The following is an 18,268-nucleotide window of genomic DNA, read 5'->3' as shown; positions in this document are numbered from 1 at the left end:
AAAATAGTAAACATCCCCGTGTTCGGCCCATAATAGAAAACCCCAACTGGTCCTCAACTGTGTTCAGAAGTCCAAATATTAAATAATGACTCAGAGAAGATTGGAGCCCAAACATATGACGATCAATGACTACCATAAATTAGATAAAGGGTAAATAATATATGTAGTACAACAAGTATTATTATAATTTATTTTTAATATATTACGAAAAAAAAATTATTACGTTAATTTTTGCTTGAACTTAGTTAATAATTAAAATAATTAAATCCATATTTGATTTTTAGTAATTATTACATATGTTTAATTAATGTTAATATGCATTTAATTTTATTATTTTATTTTCCCATTAACAAACATGTAACAATTACTAAAAAAATATGTATTCAAATATCTCCATAATTAATATAGTTAAAAAAATAATAGAATTAAAATGTCTAACAAGATTGTATTTTTTTTTCTTATTTGTACTAAAAACAAAAATATATTTGTTCTACTGAACCGATAATACCTTACTAATAATGCCTAGTTTTATCAAGCTCAACATAGTATTGAGTCGATTGCTGACCAAATAATGTCAGACTGCAAAAGATTGCAATAGCATCTTTGGATTTAAGCCCATCAATATTCTTTTCGCTAAAAATAAGTTGTGCATCACATAACATGCAATGATGTCACCGGAGATACGAAATAACAAACAACAACTGTAAATTAAGACAAGTTCATTATACATAACTGGTGAAAATACCAAAATCTGTGCGCAAGAGATAAATGTGGTGAAAAGATCTGTGGTCTCTACAGAAAGTGACTTGATCTTTTCATGTAAAGTCGAGCATTGTCATTCTGCTGCTGCTGCTGCTAAACATTTGGAATATGACCTAACAAACTGTAACTGCTTACTGGTTAGAACAATCAAGCTTTGATGGACTCAACACGTGGCCTCCATAATCCCAGCCTGTACTTGTGTGTGTATTTCAATATTAACTTCCTCTGCAAAGCAAAAACTAGTCGTTAGGAAGAGTTTGCAACTTAACCGAACAATTTGTAGTCTTGTGGACAAATCAATTCATTGTATCTTAAATCCATCTAAGTACAAAAAACTCAATCCTAACAGAAGGTGAGGCCATTTCAATCCCAGTCAACAAGTTATGGGATTGAAAATCTGACCTGAATTGTCTCACAAGAACTGACTACCATGACAAGGAGTCGTTTTACTTTCAATATTAGAGTCAATAACAGCCCTATGATTTGTGCAAATTTATTGTGTATACGCGAACGTAAGACGTAGAATACAAGCTATAGTGGCATCTAAGATAACTCATGTTAAGATTTTGGGTAAAAATGATAATTTAGGATCATAAAACCTGACTTTGTTGTAATTGATGGAAATCACATACCCTAAGACATCTAAGATGCAGTAATATAAATATGTACCAAGGTAGTGTGCCAGGATGAAGAAGAAAATTGTACACCAAACATCTCAGTAAACACAGAAACATGCAGAAAATTGAATCACTTAACAATGTCTACATGTGACCCTTTTCTACTAGCATGTCAGAGCCAGTCCAATGGCTTAATGACAGAGCAGAAGGGAAATTTATAGAAAAGGTATCAGACATTGAGAGGAGAATAAATTTTGTGAAGGACAGAAAAATCAGCATGTTAAAATTGCATACGGATTTTTCAGATCTATAATTTATGTCAAATACCAGTACTCTTAAAAGGATAAACTGTTGAATGACGGCTCACAGGAATGGCTTTACTAATGTCCAACAAATTATATTGTAGAACAAGGTGCACTATGAGCCCTATAGAGATTCTAAAAAGCCCTTTCATAATCCTCATTTCAGTGGACCATTTAACACAAGGGAGAGAACTGAAAGGAAAATGACATCTGCTGATGTTGGAGGGGAGGAATGCTCAGCTCCTCATTTCCCTTCCTCAATTCCCCTCCAACCAAACAAAATGAAAAGTTACAATGCCAGTCATAAAATTCAAATATTCAAACACAAATCCACTTACAGAGTTAAGGAAGAAACCAGGACATAATTCAACATAGATTGAACTAATAAAGCAAAAAAGCCAATCAAGTGGCTTCATCAGGAGTTTACTAAACACAAATCAAGCTGATGAACACAGCACCCAAATATCTTGAACTTGAGAAATTTAATTCCTTTACTAATTAGTTGTCTTACTTGATTGATTGTAACTTGAGTACGTGTAAATAGGCTCATGAGATCAATTAGTTCTTTAGTTAACTGCATATATCTTTGTGTGTAGCTCAGCCTGTATTAGTTTGAGTTTTAACCCCACTTGCCAATATTCACCAATGTCCCTTCATTGTTATTTATTACCATTTTACATAATGCGCACAAGACTGGCCTTTTTTGGCATATGCACCTACAGTAGTGGTAATCCTATTCTTCCTCTACAAATCATCCAAATTCTACTTTTGGATAATACTCCAAGTTTTATACAGAGTAGGCAGAAGAAAAAAAATCACTCTATTTGCGAATTTGGTAAGAGTAATGAATTAATTTCACACATTAAACTAAAGAAACAGAAACCAATCATCAACGAAGCCAAAGTGTTAGGAATAAGGAATACATACATGTTTACAAGGAATACCCAGCTTCTTGAGCTTGAGGGTGCGAGTGACAAGAAGCTTCTGGAAATCTCCGATTTCGGATTCAAGCTTTGGAACGTGGGACTCAACCCCTTTCCCAATTCCGTTTAGAAACTCTGGTATTCCAACCTTCACTGCATTTAGCACAAATCAAAAACATTAATAACTCGCTGACACATTAGGGCATGTTTTTTTCTTTGTTGGTTATTGATCAATGCAGCAAAAACGAAGATAGAGGAAGAGATTACCCATATAGGGGGATGATTTAGAGAAGAATCTAGAAGAAGAACAAGGCGAAGAGTGTGGAAGTGTTGAGATCAAATTAACACCTCCTTTGGTGATGATTCTCTGCAACTGCAACCATGCCATTCCCATTTCCCTCCCCAATGTTTCGCCAGACACTTCAGGTTCATACAGGGTTTCGACTTTGGAGTTTTGGACTGTGTTCACAGGGTACGACGTCGTTGAAGCAAGTACATCAAAGTTTACTTCGTCTTGCCGGACCGGTCCAAACATGAGGGGCTGTTTCTCCCTGCACCTCCAACGATTTCTTTAGCACCCCAAATTTTATTAAACTATCTAAAATACCCTTTTAACTTTTTTAACTTTGACCATCTACACTCCAAAAATAATATTATCAGAAGTCGACTTCCGGTAATATATTTTGACTTTCGAAAGTTAACTTTCAGTAATATATTTTGATTTCGAAAGTCAACTTTAGGTAACATATATTGACTTCCGTAAATCGACTTATATATTTATATTTTCGGTAATATATTTTGACTTTCGATAATATATTTTGACTTTCGGAAGTCAACTTTCGATAATATATTTTGACTTTTGGAATTCGACTTCCGGTAATATATTAATATTCTAATTTTTTTTTCTTAAAGAATATTTTAAAAATATTTCTCCATTTTTAAAATTTTTTAAAGTATTTTATTAAAAAAATAATGTTTTTTAATTTAATTTATTTGAAAATATTATATTAAGAAATATGAAAACATACAAAAATAAATAAAATAAAAAATAATAAACTAAAAAACATAAACTTTAATTAAGATTAAAAATAGTTAAAACATAATTAATATTTTTTTAATATAAAGTTTAAGTATTTTTAATTTAATTTATTTCTTAAGTATTTTTAATATATATATATATATATATATATATATTTAAAAAATAAAATTATATAAATGTATATATAATTTTTTATATAATGTATTAAAAAAATTAAACTAAAAAACAAAATTTAAAACAAAACTTTAAATTAAAAAAAATAAACGAAAAAAAAAACATATATTTCGACTTTCAGAAATCGAATTTATTTTGAGTTCCGGAAGTCGACTTTATTTTGATTTCCGAAAATTGACTTCCGGTAATATATTTTAACTTTCGGAAGTTGACTTTCGATGATATATTTTGACTTCCAGAAATTAATTTCCGGTTATATTTTTTAACTTCCGGAAGTATTCTTTATCAGAAGTCGACATTCGTAAGTAATTTTGGAAGTATGATGTGCGTGACTTTAATTAAATGGTCAAAAGGTATTTTTGGGATTTAAAATTTTTTTGGAGGTGTAGAAGAAATTTTGGAAATGCAGGAAGAAAGAGCCGACATGAGATTAGGCCCCTTTTTCATTTTCAGATTTTGGCATTATACACCTCAAAAACTGCTAACTGCACTTCATAACTCTTGTATAATAATCAATACGGAAAGTTAGAGTACAATTCGTTAAGGGTATTTTGATCTTACTGTGGGAGTGCAGTAGCAGTTATGGGTGCGGGAAGCAAAACTCTATTTTTTGTCCACACAAAAAGCTCTACTTGTAGAAGGCCTAGTTGGATTATCAGGATACTAAATAATTAAAAGTAATCTGCACAAAAGAAAAAAAGAAAAAAATACAATCCTTTTGGAGCGAGTTTTGTTCTGTGGGTTAATTTATTGTTTTACTTTCAAAATGTTTAATAACATGATAGAAAACTTATATACAGTTTTTAGAATTATTTTTCAAACAAATTTAAAGCATTACTTTATATTTTATCAAATACAGCGTATAAGAAGTTGAAACTCTAATTACTTCTTCATTAAAGGAGTTTCATGTCCTTTTCAATATGTTTTATTTTATTTTTATTTTATTTTTTTAAAACTTCTTTGTCCATGTTTTTGTTACATTGGTTGATCGTCTTAGTTAGTTTCTTGCTTCCCCGTATCCATACTTTTGTGATTTCTTTTTAAAAATATCACAATTTCCAATAAAAAAAGTTTAAATATTATCATTTATAATATTTATAAAGAAGATAAATAATAATAATGTTTCTAATATTTTTTTTATGACATATTTATTTAAATAACATTGTTTGTAATTCACCTACAAATTTGATTGAAAACCGAGTTTTGACAAATGATTAAAAAAATAGATCTGAATTCTAGTTCAAGATCGAACTTACATTAAAATTATATTTTTTAAGAAATTATTATTATTTTGTCAATTATATTTATACTATTAAATAATTAATATATCTTTTAATTCTAATAAATTTACAAATTTACTTATCTATGTTAAATATTATATATTAAAAATACTAATTCTATTATTATATAATGAGATATTATATTATAATATTTTAGAAATATAAAACAATATGACAAGTTATTATATTATAAAATATTGTCGATAAATATTTTAAAGATATCTGTAAGGCCCATTAAAATTTGTCTTACATTCTAATGCCCTAAAGTAAAGGGTTGTTCCTTGTAATTGGGCCTAGTGCTGGCCCAAGTGTTATAATTGAACTCCGAGTCTGTCCTAATTCACTTTGCTGCTCATTCTCATAAGATCCTAAGAGCCACAGCCGTCTCCCGCTCCGTTAGGATTTGGTGCTACTGTGGTCAATCGAGCTTGAACCAGTTTCTCCCTCCTCACGTAAGTATTCCCTCCATAGTGTTTGTAACTCTTGCTACTGTTACTCTGTGTAGCTCATGCCTCTACTGCCATTCTTTTCCAGTTCGTTAAGTTCCCCCCAAAGCTAGCATTGGAGCTACGGTGCTAATCCAGTTTGGTATAGGAGTCTTCTGCCAAACCCTTCCAGGTAAGGGAAGCTAGAAACCTTCTTTTTGGCGTGATTAGTGTTCGTTTTTCCTTGTTCTATGTTTTTCTGAGTTCGTATGTTACTGTGGATGTATGTGCTGGTTAGAGTTATTGTTTGGGTATGAAAATATGGCTGTTGCAGGATGACCAGTGGGCGATACCTGTTATTCTCGCCCAAGCGACTTTATCTCGCCTAGGCGAGACTCGCAGAGGACAAACCCCAGCTCGCGCTCGAGCTCTTGCTCAGGCAGAGGGTCTTGGTTTGAGCGAAATACCATCTCGCTCAAGTGAGAGACGCTCGCCTAAGCGAGAACGCGTGGGAGCTCAAGGTGTGTCGCTGCAGTGCAGCCTAAGCGAGGGACCTCACTTTTGGGCGAGGGGTGGGCTCGCTCAGGCGAGAGAGGACTCGCCTAAGCGAGTGCGCGAGAAACCTCCCATTGTCTCTGTCGTGATCTCACCTAAGCGAGAGCCTGTCGCTTAAGCGAGGGAACTCCCTTCGCCTGAGCAAGGGCTTCTGGCTTGAGCGAGATACGTTGGGGTCTTGTTGTTTCTACGCTGGAATGCTATATATACGATGGTTGATTGATTGATTGGTATGTTTATGTATGCAGCATGAGAAATAGAATGGAATATATGTGGTGTGAATTGAATTGATATAATGATGTGGTCTTAACATGTAAAGTGAATGAGATGGATGTTGTGGAAATGGCAGTTGTATTGGTATGAGATGAGACTCTATACTCATGAGATTGGTGAATGACATGGTATGGTTCAACATGGAAAATGAATGGGAATTTGGTCACAAATGTGGACACAAGGTTCGAATGCATGATTATTGCTGCTTGATTGTATGAATGTGTCTAGTATGAGTCAGCGCATAATTCCTTGGAGCCTCTATGTGAGACTCACAAGATCGTGCTTCAGTGGTCGGGACGTAATTCCATGGCCCCTGTTAGTGGATGTCCATGGTAGTGCCCCATCTGTATAACTAGGTAAGGATTCAAGGTAAGGTTGCATCCTGACACTCTAAGGAGTCAGTTAGTCTCACCTAGAGCGGACTGACTCATGTGGTGAGAGTAGTAGGAGGCCCGAAATTCATTAAGGGCTAACCTTGTGGTAAGGGAAAATTAATTCATTATAACACTTGTAACACATAGCTCGAGGGTGAGCAGAGGTATCCACCACAAGTGCAAGCATCCGCTGAATCTGACCAAGTTATATGTATCCGGATGAGTCGAGTCGAGTCGTAGTGTATTGCTTGGAAGGTCGTAACATGTTTGTGTGATGTATGTATAATGGACTGTGAATATGTATCTGACTTCATTAATGAAATGATTTTGGTTTTACCTTACCCTTTGCTTGTTTGAATGTCTCGTGTGTGGTGCTTCTCTTTTGCGATGATCATCGAATTATTGATGTGAGCAGAAGCGAGAGGTTCTCGAGGTCAACCGGGGAATGGTGACTCCGCTGCGTAGCCCGCCTCGGCTGGATCCTGATCCATGATCTTTCTTTTAGGGCCACGACCCATATAGCATCTGTCCTTTACATTTCAGTTTGATTTTTGTAGAATATTTTATATTTGTTTCCTCTAGCACCGTTACGCGTTTTTGTTGGTTGTATGGAGTTACTTTTAAACTCCAGGACTGCGCTAAGATATTATTCCAGTGTGACGCTTCTTTTAATTACGCTATTAATTAAATGAGGTGTTACAATATTTGTTGGAGATAGGTACATAAATTTTAAATTATAATACAATAACATTTTAAAAAATATTACATTATTTAAAAAATGTAAGAAAAATATATTTTAAAAAAAGAAGATTACTATAAGATGTTATTTTATTAACGCAACTCAATTTAATAATAGATAAAATTTGATATATTACATGATTAATTCAATAAATTTAATGAAGTTATTAATTTTGATTCTTAATAAATTGAAAAAACAATTTAAAATTCATTTGATCTTCAAAAGAACCAAATAATAATCTATTTAATAATGTGTTAAAATAAAGTTTAAAAGTTATTTTTTTTAAATTAAATTCTAATTGTAAATCATAAATAAAATTATTTAACTAAATATTGTTAATGTATATAATTTGAAAATTTATTTTTAGGAATGTTGTGTTAATAATTAAATCGTATTTTATTTCCTTAAAAATACACTTACTTTAAATATTATAGATAAATGCTTAAATGTATTACTTAACCATGTCTCAAGATTCACAATTTATATTTTTACCATATATTTTAGTACTGACACAAAGGTTATATGAACAACATTAATTAGAAGATCTCTTTAATTTAAAAAATAATTGGAAATATAAATACAGAAAAGAAAAGAAAAAAAAAACTCTTCTTCATTAGTAAACACTTTATTGTATACCTTTCCTTGTTGCAAAAATGTAGTAAACCGCAAATAAAAAGTATGTACTATTTAAAGAAGCATAAAAGTCACATTTTCTTACACTTTAATATTAAATGAACCAGAACTTACATATTTTTGTTATCTTTTATTATTTATTAAAAAAATAATTTAAACAACGAGCCGAACAACACGCGCCTTCAGTTCAGAACACAACATAGTTTCCTCCGTCAACAAAAAAAAATGGAAGTGTTACCAGATTCAGAGGATCAGCACAAATAAAACGCCATTAATTTTCTCCTTTACTGTTGTTATACACATAGTTCAAGAAGTCTGAGAACAAACAATACACACAACAGTAGACAAAACTTCAACCTAGTTCAGTGCATTTCTACTTTTAAAAAAGAACAAATTTTCCATTACAAAAATTTCTAAAAACCATAAAGTGAGAGCTAGTGCTAAATTGAAAATGAGAAAGAAAGATCGAGGCCTAAGGGTTGAGAGTTGAGATCAAATGGTGCAGCCACAGAACAAGAAAAAGAAGCAGAGCATGGAAACGAGAGCCACCGATTCAAACGCGGTCACCACTCTCCACACGACTTCGTCCACAATTGACACGCTCATCATCCCCGACCACCTCAGCAACCTCGCCGGCGACCAACGAGGAGTTATGTACGATGCCAATGTTCCCGGCCAGGACGACACCATCGAGAGCTCCCACATAGTCCAACCAAATGTTGAATCCCTCTCACCTGCTTGTGAAAAGGGTTGTGAAGGAGAGTGGGTATTTATTGATTCCAAATATTGATCATGGTAAACACTGATAGGTAAAAGTTATAAATAATTGTTATGATAAATTTTGAAGGTGAATTTGAGAGATGCATTCTGAAAATGGTCTAGTCAAGTAATTTTCATGAGTGGGAGTAGGACCTACAAGGGTATGGGTTTCGGGCATAAATTGCGGTTCAACAAATGCAAGGTGTTGTGAGACAGTAACATTGTAACAAACATCCAACAACGTTCTCATCAAATCAAGGTTAACAACACCTAGTTCGACAAAAATAATTAGCACTCTACATTGTTTTTCTTGGTTGAAGCGGGAGAATTTTGAATTTAAAAAAGTTTGTTTTTCAATCCCGCCGCTAGCTTCCGGTGGAATAATACTTTGTAACTGCTTTTAAAAAGTATAGTTAATTGGATGATGAAAAACTATGAAAATAAATAATATATATATATATATATTAAGAAAACAATTAAAAATATATTAAACTAAAATAACATGAAAGACAAAATTCTTACATAACCAATTGTATCTATATATCTATTCTATAACAATAAAGGGAATTTCTTTTTGTGTCCACATTTCATAATACTCGTTTTATCCTTAGTTATTTTAAAAATTAATTATTTTATAAAAGGAGATTCCTCTTTTTCTGTCCACATTTCATAATACCCGTTTTACCTTAGTTATTTTAAAAATTAATTATTTTAAAAATTCATTATTTTATAAATAATTTACTTTTAATCATTTTTCTACAAATCTCTTTTGTCTTAAATCATTATTTAAATTTTCTTTTTACATATCTTTTTCTTTTAATTTTTTATTTAACAACTATTTTAAAAATTATATATTTGTTATTATCTTAAATTTCTTAAAAATTAAAAAATGCGAATACACAGGCGTGACAGCGCCGGTGTGTCCGCTAGTAACTATAATATGTTTATATTATTTTTATATCTAAAATTTTATATAATACATTAATTTTACTATTGTTATTTATTGATGAATTTATTTTAAAAATAAATAACTAAAAGTAATATTAAAATAAAAAATAAATATAATTAATTAATTTAAGGTTAAAATATATTTTCTATCTTAAGTTTTGTCAAATCAATCCTAATTTTGTTTTTATATTCAAATAAGTCCTAATTTTCATCTATTTTATTTTTTCTAACACTGTTTAAATTATTAATGGCAACAATGACTATCACGTGTCACTTCATGATTTATTTAATTTGTTTTTAAATGTCCACATGTCAATCTAGTAGCGTGCCATGTGTCATAATCAATATTTTATATTTAATTCGGTCTTTATATTCGTAATTTTTGTTCAATTTAGTCTTAATTTTTGTTAACATGAACCAATTTTGTCTCTCTCCAAATTGAAACCAAATTTTATTTTTATATTAAAATTCACATTTTTAAATAAATATTTTTATATAATATATTAAAATTCACATCATTATCATTTTTATATAAAAATTAAATTTGGTCTCATTTTCTATACATACAAAACTAATCAATTTTAACCAAAATTAGGACTAAATTGAACAAAAATAACAAATATATGGACCAAATTGATGACAGTTACGGTTCACGACTGTTAATGATTTAAACGGTGTTAATTGAACAAAATTGACGAAAATTATGATCTATTTAAACACAAAAACAAAATTAGGATCGATTTAACCAAACTTGACGAAAATTGTGACCAAAAAGGTATTTTAACCTTAATTTAATAAGAAAATAAATGTATATTAATATTTAAATTTTTAAATTATAAATTTGTACATACTAAATACTAAAATTTTATTAGGAGCATGCCCAACAAAATGATCACAATCAAGTGACAAGTAACGGGTTTTTATATTTTTGATGTAATTTAAATATAAAATTCTAAAAATGGTGTAATTTTAAAAGAAATTCCTACGCAATAAAAGTCGTAACAATATGGTATAACTTCATTATAAAGAAGTTGTATACAATTATAAGATTTCAATTAAAATTAGTTAAAATTATGCTAAAATGGTAATACTTTAGTACAAAAGGTGAAGTAATCTCATTTTGATATAACTTCAATGAAGTTAAAGATCTACTTAAATAAAATCGTGTCATAGTAACACAACTTTAGTTTTGGACAATTAATGCAAAATTCGTCTTAATACGGAAAAACTTCAATGTAAGAAAAATTTATTAAGAACTTGAGATTCAACAACCTCATATTTGAGACATTAAGTCAGTAAAGTAATTATAAATTATTTTGGTTTTGAATTCAACAACCATTTCACATAAAAATAAAAAAATTAAGGGAGTATCAGATATTGATAACAATTGTAACGGATTTCAGATATTGATAACAATTGTAACAAAACAATGTGGTGCGCTCCCACATCCCATTGTGCACGTAGATCCACTACTATATATAAATATAAACTATTTAGGAGAAGATGACTAGAACAATAAAATTTGAATTAAACTATATATTGAAAAAAATATGTGTACATAATATCCTCTTTATTCCACCAAATTTTTATTAAACTATAAGTTAAATTTGATATAATAATGTAATATTAATAAATGTATAGATAATTAGTTTTTTTTATTATAACAAAATTAATTATACTATAAAATATTTTTTATTACAAATAATTATAAAATAATTAATTTGTATATTTTTTATTATAATTAATTATTTGAATTTAAAAGGTGACTATCAAAAAGATAAATTAAAATTAAAATTAAATAACGCTCATTTAAGGAATAAAAAAAATGTAATTATTTTAACTTGAAATAAAACTTAATTAAAGGGTAAAATTATAAAAATTAATATATAAATAATTTTTTAAATTTTACTATAAATAATTATTTATTTATTTTTGTGAATAATATTTTTATTAAAAATAATTATTTTAATTTAAAAGAATTAATTTTAAAAAATTAAATTAATGAAACAATTAAATTTATTAAAATAGTTACTTACAATACAAATAATAAAGTAATTAATTTAATTCTAAAAAAACAGTTACTTATTAAAGAATAAAATTGAGAACAAAAATATGGTTTATATATAACATTTAATTATGATTTTAATTTTGTATAAAATACATTTTAAAATTGCACTAATTTTTTTTTACACACAAGTTAAATAAATAATTACTCAATATCAAGACTGTTACTTAATTTGACGTTTTAAAAGTTTTAATATTAAAAAGAATTAACTAAAAAAATTTATGATGATTAAAAGAAATAAGCCGGAAAACAAAAATAGCCACTTTTTTATTTAAAAATAATTTTTTCTCTTTTTTTCAATATAAATAAATCTTGAATATCTCTTCTAACATCTGCTTTTCTTTTAACAAAGTAATCGTTAATTTTTATTTAACTTTTTTCCAACTTCAATAGATAGTCACTAAACATTTGACCTCTCAATACATTTAAGGGTGTAACTTTGTCTGGCATAATTTTTTTTTATAAATTTATATTTTTCACAAACATAAGAAAAACATAAAAAATAAATAAAAAAATAAAAAAACCAAAAGGATCTGGGGGCAAACGGAGGAGCCAAGTACGCCGTTAAATCGCGCAACCCTGCACCCTCTGTGACAGAACCGGCGAGCATAAACCCTAAACCCTACCATGTCCGAAGACAAAGACAAAGAGCAGTACGGAGTGCTCCTTTATTACAATTACGCTGAAATTTCAGACCTCAACCACCTCCTCACCTTCTACCACTCCAACTGCACCTCCCTCAACCTACGAGGTCGTGTTCGCCTTTCAACCCATGGTGTCAATGTCACTGTTAGTAATCATAAATGCTATTTTTTTTTTCTTTCCATTTCATCTTTCAATTCCTATCGCTACTCATTTCTCTTCGCACAGGTTGGTGGCAATTTGTCCTCTCTCGAGTCCCACATCGAAGCCCTCAAAGCCTACAACTCCTTGTTTCACCGCACCGATTTCAAGCTCGCCACGTGTCATCACCCACTAAACGACAAAGTTGCCCAAGAGTGTGGCTTCACTTCTCTCTCTATTCGGATTGTGGATGAACTTGTTACTCTCAGTTCTCATCCACTGTTAAAAGCGCCTGATATCTCCAATGCTGGAAGCCATCTATCTGCACTTGACTTCCATTCTTCCCTTCACAATGCCAGTAAGTTTCTATAACTTCACACCATTCATTTATGCAGTTTTTTTTTTTCCTTAGTTTAATGTTACCCTGTTAATTTGTTTATTCCTCACTTTTGTTGTCTCTATCTTCAGCATTCGGTTATGTTTGGGGAATTGGTATTGGAACTTGAGTCTTGTATCATCATTTGTGTAATCCATTGTTTTGTAGACAACGAGAGTCCAGAAAACGGCCTTGTTTTACTTGATGCAAGGAATCTGTATGAAACAAGGATTGGGAAGTTTGACGTGCCAAATGTTGAGACTTTGGATCCAAAAGTTAGGCAGTACAGTGACTTGTCCTCGTGGATAGATGATAATGGTGACCGGTTGAAAGGAAAAAATATCTTCATGTAAGTTTTCTTTTATGACATTTTGAGGATGATTTTAATTATGAAGTATGATATAATAGATTATGAAGCTCCCGGTACACAAGGTCAGACTAATGTCCAAAATGTAAGACACGGTGATATTGCTGATATATATAATCAACACGACAAAAGTCTCTATTGAAAATTAAATTTTATGTATTATACTATATAGGCAACTTGCTATAGTTTTCCTATAATAACAGCTCTCAGTAGAATTCCTAAACAAGAAACATATATCTTAATAGTTTAAATAACTAGTTAAGTCTTAAGGACACAAACCTACAAAAGTGAGTCCTGCATTATTTGTAATATAACTTGTTTTCCTTTAATTTCTTTGTTTACCTTTCCTTATGATAGTAGTGTCTAGTAAGTGCTTAGCCAAGATTACATGTTGGTTCACTTTCTTTACCTGAAGCCATGTGAAGGCTTTTGAGCTGAAAAAAGTATTTTTTAATTGTGACATGGTTGAAGAGTGTCAGACATGTAACGGGTGTTGTATCCAAAAATTTCCATACGCGGTGCTATTCTACAGGGTTGTTGGTGTTTCCTATATGATCAGTGATTTGGCAGTAGGGTTTCCATGTTCTGATCATTTTTGTGCTCGAGTAACTAGTAACTACTTATCCTGTGGTTCCACCGAATGGTTGCAGGTATTGTACTGGTGGAATTCGGTGTGAGATGGCATCAGCATATATTAAGTCTAAAGGTGCCGGTTTTGAGAATGTGTTTCAGGTAAATCCTGAATTTTCTTTTTTTCTACCCACTCTTTTCGAAAATAAAAGAAGAAATCTCGATTGTTATGCAATGGAAATGTATAATGTTAACAAGGTGTTCATATCGGCACAACTTATTGCCTTATAAAAGAGCCTATTTAGTCATAAGAAAGGTCCCTGGTATTAGTGTGTGATGGAATACCTACTTTGGGGTGTGGAAATATTGTGGTTGAGGAGTACCCTTTTATAAGAAGTTGCTACATACATGATCAAGAATAGCCTTAATGCTGATTAGCAGTATTTCTTATGATTTTGTATTAATTGCAGTTATTTGGTGGCATACAACGGTATTTGGAGCAATTCCCAGATGGTGGTTTTTTCAAAGGAAAGAATTTTGTATTTGATCACCGGTATGCCCCTTTTCAGGCATGAATTTGCACCAGTATCTTGTAATCTTGTAGTGATAGGAATAGTGATACTATGCTAAATTCTCTGGTTGTTAGTGTTTGTGTTTGGTAACGAGATATAGTGGTAGATATTTTTGTTTTTGGAGTGATAAAGGCAATGACCTGCAAATGTAATTTAAGCTTCATTACACTATAACCATTAGTCTTTGTTTTTGGATTGAAGATATAGTTAACCTCTATGTAACAAACAGGATATGTGTATGTATCTCATACTACAAAATATGATTATTTTACAAGTATACACGGTATATATATATATAAGCTTGATGCTTGATTGTATTTGTGAACTGTGTCCTTCTCTACAAATAATGTTTTTATGCTATTCCTTGATTTTAATTTTCTCATGTTTTAACTAGGAGTTACTTGGTGATTCTGCCCCCTCATTTCTCAGTTTTTTATATGATTTTAAAGTTTTAGCATTAGCTGTAAGCTTTTCATCCAAATTTGATTTTAAAGTTTTTGTTTTCTTTCTCTCTTCCTCACACTCTCACAATGCTACAATTCTTATTTTTATCAGATCACCATTAATCCCCCCTATCTTCATTCCTCTCAATTTCCAGTGTATTTAATCTGTGCTTATGTTAAATTTGATGGAATGACTTAATCTATTAATTTGTTTTTCTAGAAGTGCTATTTCCACTATTGTGTATGGAATGGAGGGCAAGCTTTACTATGCACAATATTACTTTCATAATCACATGTATATTCTTTCCAAATTACTGCCTATGCTTTTAAATCTTAGTTTAAAGAAACTGGACAAACTATCATGGTTTAATGCGTTCACTGCTCAGGTGTATTGTTCACATAACTTGCTGTACATGCTGATAATTCCAGTTTAATATCTTTGCCTTTTAACTTTTGGGGTGGGGGAGGGGAGGTTCACTTTTCTTGTCTTCCGATGATAACATTTGTGGCTTCCAATGCATTGGTGGTTTCGTTTATTACACATATTCATTTATTGAAAGTCAGCTAGTGTCTAGTAAAGAGTGGGGGTAATATTGAAAGCTGGTCAAAATCATAGGGGTAGTTTTGCAACAGTGGATGAGACAAATCTTATTTTATTCATTCTGACTGTAGGATATCAGTTGGAAGTTCAGATGCTAATGTTATTGGTACCTGCCTTATGTGTCAATGTTCATTTGATGATTACACTTCTCGCTGCCGGTGTGCTTATTGCAGAATGCTTGTTTTGGTTTGCCGTAGTTGCGAGGTATGATCTGATAATTTGTATTATTTATGCCTACATATTTTTTGTTTGCAGTTTTGTAAATTTAACCATCTTGAAGGAGTTAGGAAGGAGAAAAAGTAAAAGAAAAGAAAAGAAAAGGAAGTAATTAATATCTCCTGATCTAGCAGTCGCAATCATGATGCTGTTTGCTTGTGTCTAGGGAACTTAGAACTGTTATATATGTTAGTTTGTGAAGTGTCCATGAAATTCAAAATAAGATATTGGTTCTGATTATTTTTGTGTACTAATAGAGCTAACATTAGAGTTGCTTTTGTGCTGGTTTACTTGTAACTGGTTCTGGGTAATACAGATAATATGACTTGATGTTGGTCAAGAGTTTAACTTTGTTACTGGTAAAAAGGTTGGATATTTCCCAAATTAGGTTCAAGTTTTAATTGATTTTTGTATGGCCCCAGCCTGGCTATTGCTTTGGTCATTGGGTCACAAAATTCAGCTTCTAGCATGCTTGCATTTGAATAACATTTGTCCTTATGCCATGTGTCCTATATCTTGGATTAACTACATTTCTTAATTGGTACTCCAGAAAATTTATTCCTTTTCCACCATCTTTAATTTCTTGAGTCTAGTATTTTGTCTATTTGATTGCTGGGTTCTTTATTTTTTTCTTGCTTCTGATATCGTTGTGTTCCACCAGAATGAATCTACCGCCTATGTTTGTGAGCTATGTCAGAAACAGGGCAAGGCCGAGTCAGCACAGTTAATTGAAAATGGAGAATCAAAAACATCATTGTCAGGTGTCGAGTTCAACAACTTTTCTTCAGATACTATATGTTTACCTCGAGTGCCCAGGGGAGATGGTAAGGTCTGTGATCCATATTGCTCGACAAATCTTTACGTTCACTTGCGTTCTGTAAAATTGTTAACTAACCGGTGTTTAATTTTACAATTGTCACTATAATGACTACTGAAAAATTCAAGTTTTTTTAAAATTTGAAACCCAGGCAATTTAAGTGCCCTCAGTAATTTACTATAACCGTGCAATTCCTAACGTTAATGTTCAGATCCAAGGACCTCAAGAAAACTGAGAATCTTGTGCTTGCATGGGTTTCGGCAGAATGCATCCAGTTTCAAAGGCAGAACAGCATCACTGGCGAAGAAACTAAAGAAAATCACTGAATTTGTTTTTATTGATGCTCCCCATGAATTGCCATTCATTTACCAAACCCCCATGTTTGAGCCCAATGTAAATTGTGCATCATCGTCATTACCATCTAGTCCTCCACCACCATTGGAGAATTGCAAGAAGAAGTTTGCATGGTTTGTGGCACCCAACTTTGATGGAAGCAGTGGTGTTGACTGGAAGGTAGCAGATGGCCCATTTGATCCACTTCAATACCAGCAGCAAACTGTTGGATATGATATTTCACTATCACACTTGAAGAATGTGTTTTCCCAGGAAGGACCATTTGATGGAATCTTGGGATTTTCACAGGGAGCAGCAATGGCTGCCTTGATCTCTGCACTACAAGAAGAGCTGAAAGGTGAAATGGACTTCAAATTTGTAGTCTTGTGCTCTGGCTTTGCTCTCCGGATGAAGGCCATGGAGTCTGGCCCTATCAAGTGTCCTTCTCTTCATATTTTTGGTAATGAACATGGTAAAGACAGACAGATAGCTAACCAAACAAGCAAGGAACTTGCTTCTCTATATGATGGTGATTGTTCTGTGATTGTTGAGCATGATAGTGGTCATATAATTCCTACCAAGTCCCCTTACATTGATGAGATCAAGGATTTCCTTAATCGCTTTCTGTAGGAGATCAAACAAAAATGATCTCAAGTTTTTGATGCCATTCAAATTTATGTTGTTGTTTGATATCTTGTCTTTCTATGTACGGCCACAAAAAATTGTACTATACTCAATTATTATGCGATTGCCGCAATGGAACTAGCAAAATGGGACGCGTCTTTTGGTTATATTTTGTGTTGTCCACTGAACCCCATGTGAAAAGAAAATGTTAGGCCATCTCGAAAACATGTGCCTAATAGGAATGGTTTTTCATCATTGATAGGAAAAGGAAGTTTTGTTGATTTTCTCAATAATGATCTTAGATGTTATCTTAACAGTTATATTTCATTTGAAGTATTTAGTAATTACATTTTGATAGTATTTAGACTGCGAGGGAAATGTACCATGTCCCAGCCTTGTTTTACTATGATGGATGAGTACAGTACTGCATTTGTGCACTGAGTGTTGCTTCAATTAGAATTGAAGCATTAATTTTGTAATTCGAATTTATCTATTGTAAGTATGTTCATGAGACAAATCGTTGAAACCATCTTTGGTTCTCATAATGAGGTCACGTATTATTTTCTTTAAGAAACTATAATCAAAATTTTAAATAACAATGAAGTCAGTAATACTAAATCGTTTATTGGTGTTGTTTTTGTATCAAATAAATATAAATATTAATATTAAATATTTCCCAGCATATATTTTTGAATTAT

General features: G+C 31.6%; 3 protein-coding genes across 3 annotated transcripts; 1 reads left to right on the top strand and 2 right to left on the bottom strand.

Moving 5' to 3' along the window:
• Positions 1-574: 574 nt before the first annotated feature.
• On the bottom strand, positions 575-3,090 carry LOC114190623 (uncharacterized). Its single transcript, XM_028079584.1, has 3 exons — positions 2,872-3,090; positions 2,609-2,757; positions 575-987 (listed from the first exon to the last, which is right to left on the bottom strand). Exons 1-3 carry the CDS (start codon positions 2,996-2,998, stop codon positions 910-912), a joined length of 354 nt encoding a protein of 117 aa, XP_027935385.1. The 5' UTR covers positions 2,999-3,090; the 3' UTR covers positions 575-909.
• Positions 3,091-8,347: 5,257 nt separating this feature from the next.
• LOC114191330 (uncharacterized) lies at positions 8,348-8,857 on the bottom strand. The gene has a single exon (XM_028080498.2). It carries the CDS (start codon positions 8,799-8,801, stop codon positions 8,589-8,591), a length of 213 nt encoding a protein of 70 aa, XP_027936299.2. The 5' UTR covers positions 8,802-8,857; the 3' UTR covers positions 8,348-8,588.
• A 3,524-nt stretch (positions 8,858-12,381) lies between these two features.
• LOC114190679 (rhodanese-like domain protein) lies at positions 12,382-17,737 on the top strand. Its single transcript, XM_028079655.2, has 8 exons — positions 12,382-12,657; positions 12,739-13,009; positions 13,196-13,376; positions 14,045-14,126; positions 14,435-14,517; positions 15,652-15,784; positions 16,458-16,620; positions 16,825-17,737. Exons 1-8 carry the CDS (start codon positions 12,496-12,498, stop codon positions 17,574-17,576), a joined length of 1,827 nt encoding a protein of 608 aa, XP_027935456.1. The 5' UTR covers positions 12,382-12,495; the 3' UTR covers positions 17,577-17,737.
• Positions 17,738-18,268: the final 531 nt, after the last annotated feature.

Source organism: Vigna unguiculata, chromosome 7, assembly GCF_037176805.1.
Source record: "Vigna unguiculata cultivar grain cowpea cultivar isolate G323 ecotype 2 chromosome 7, ASM3717680v1, whole genome shotgun sequence".
NCBI classification, from domain to species: Eukaryota; Viridiplantae; Streptophyta; class Magnoliopsida; order Fabales; family Fabaceae; genus Vigna; species Vigna unguiculata.
Note: the sequence above shows the minus strand (reverse complement) of the source record. Positions and strands in the feature narration are given on the sequence as shown.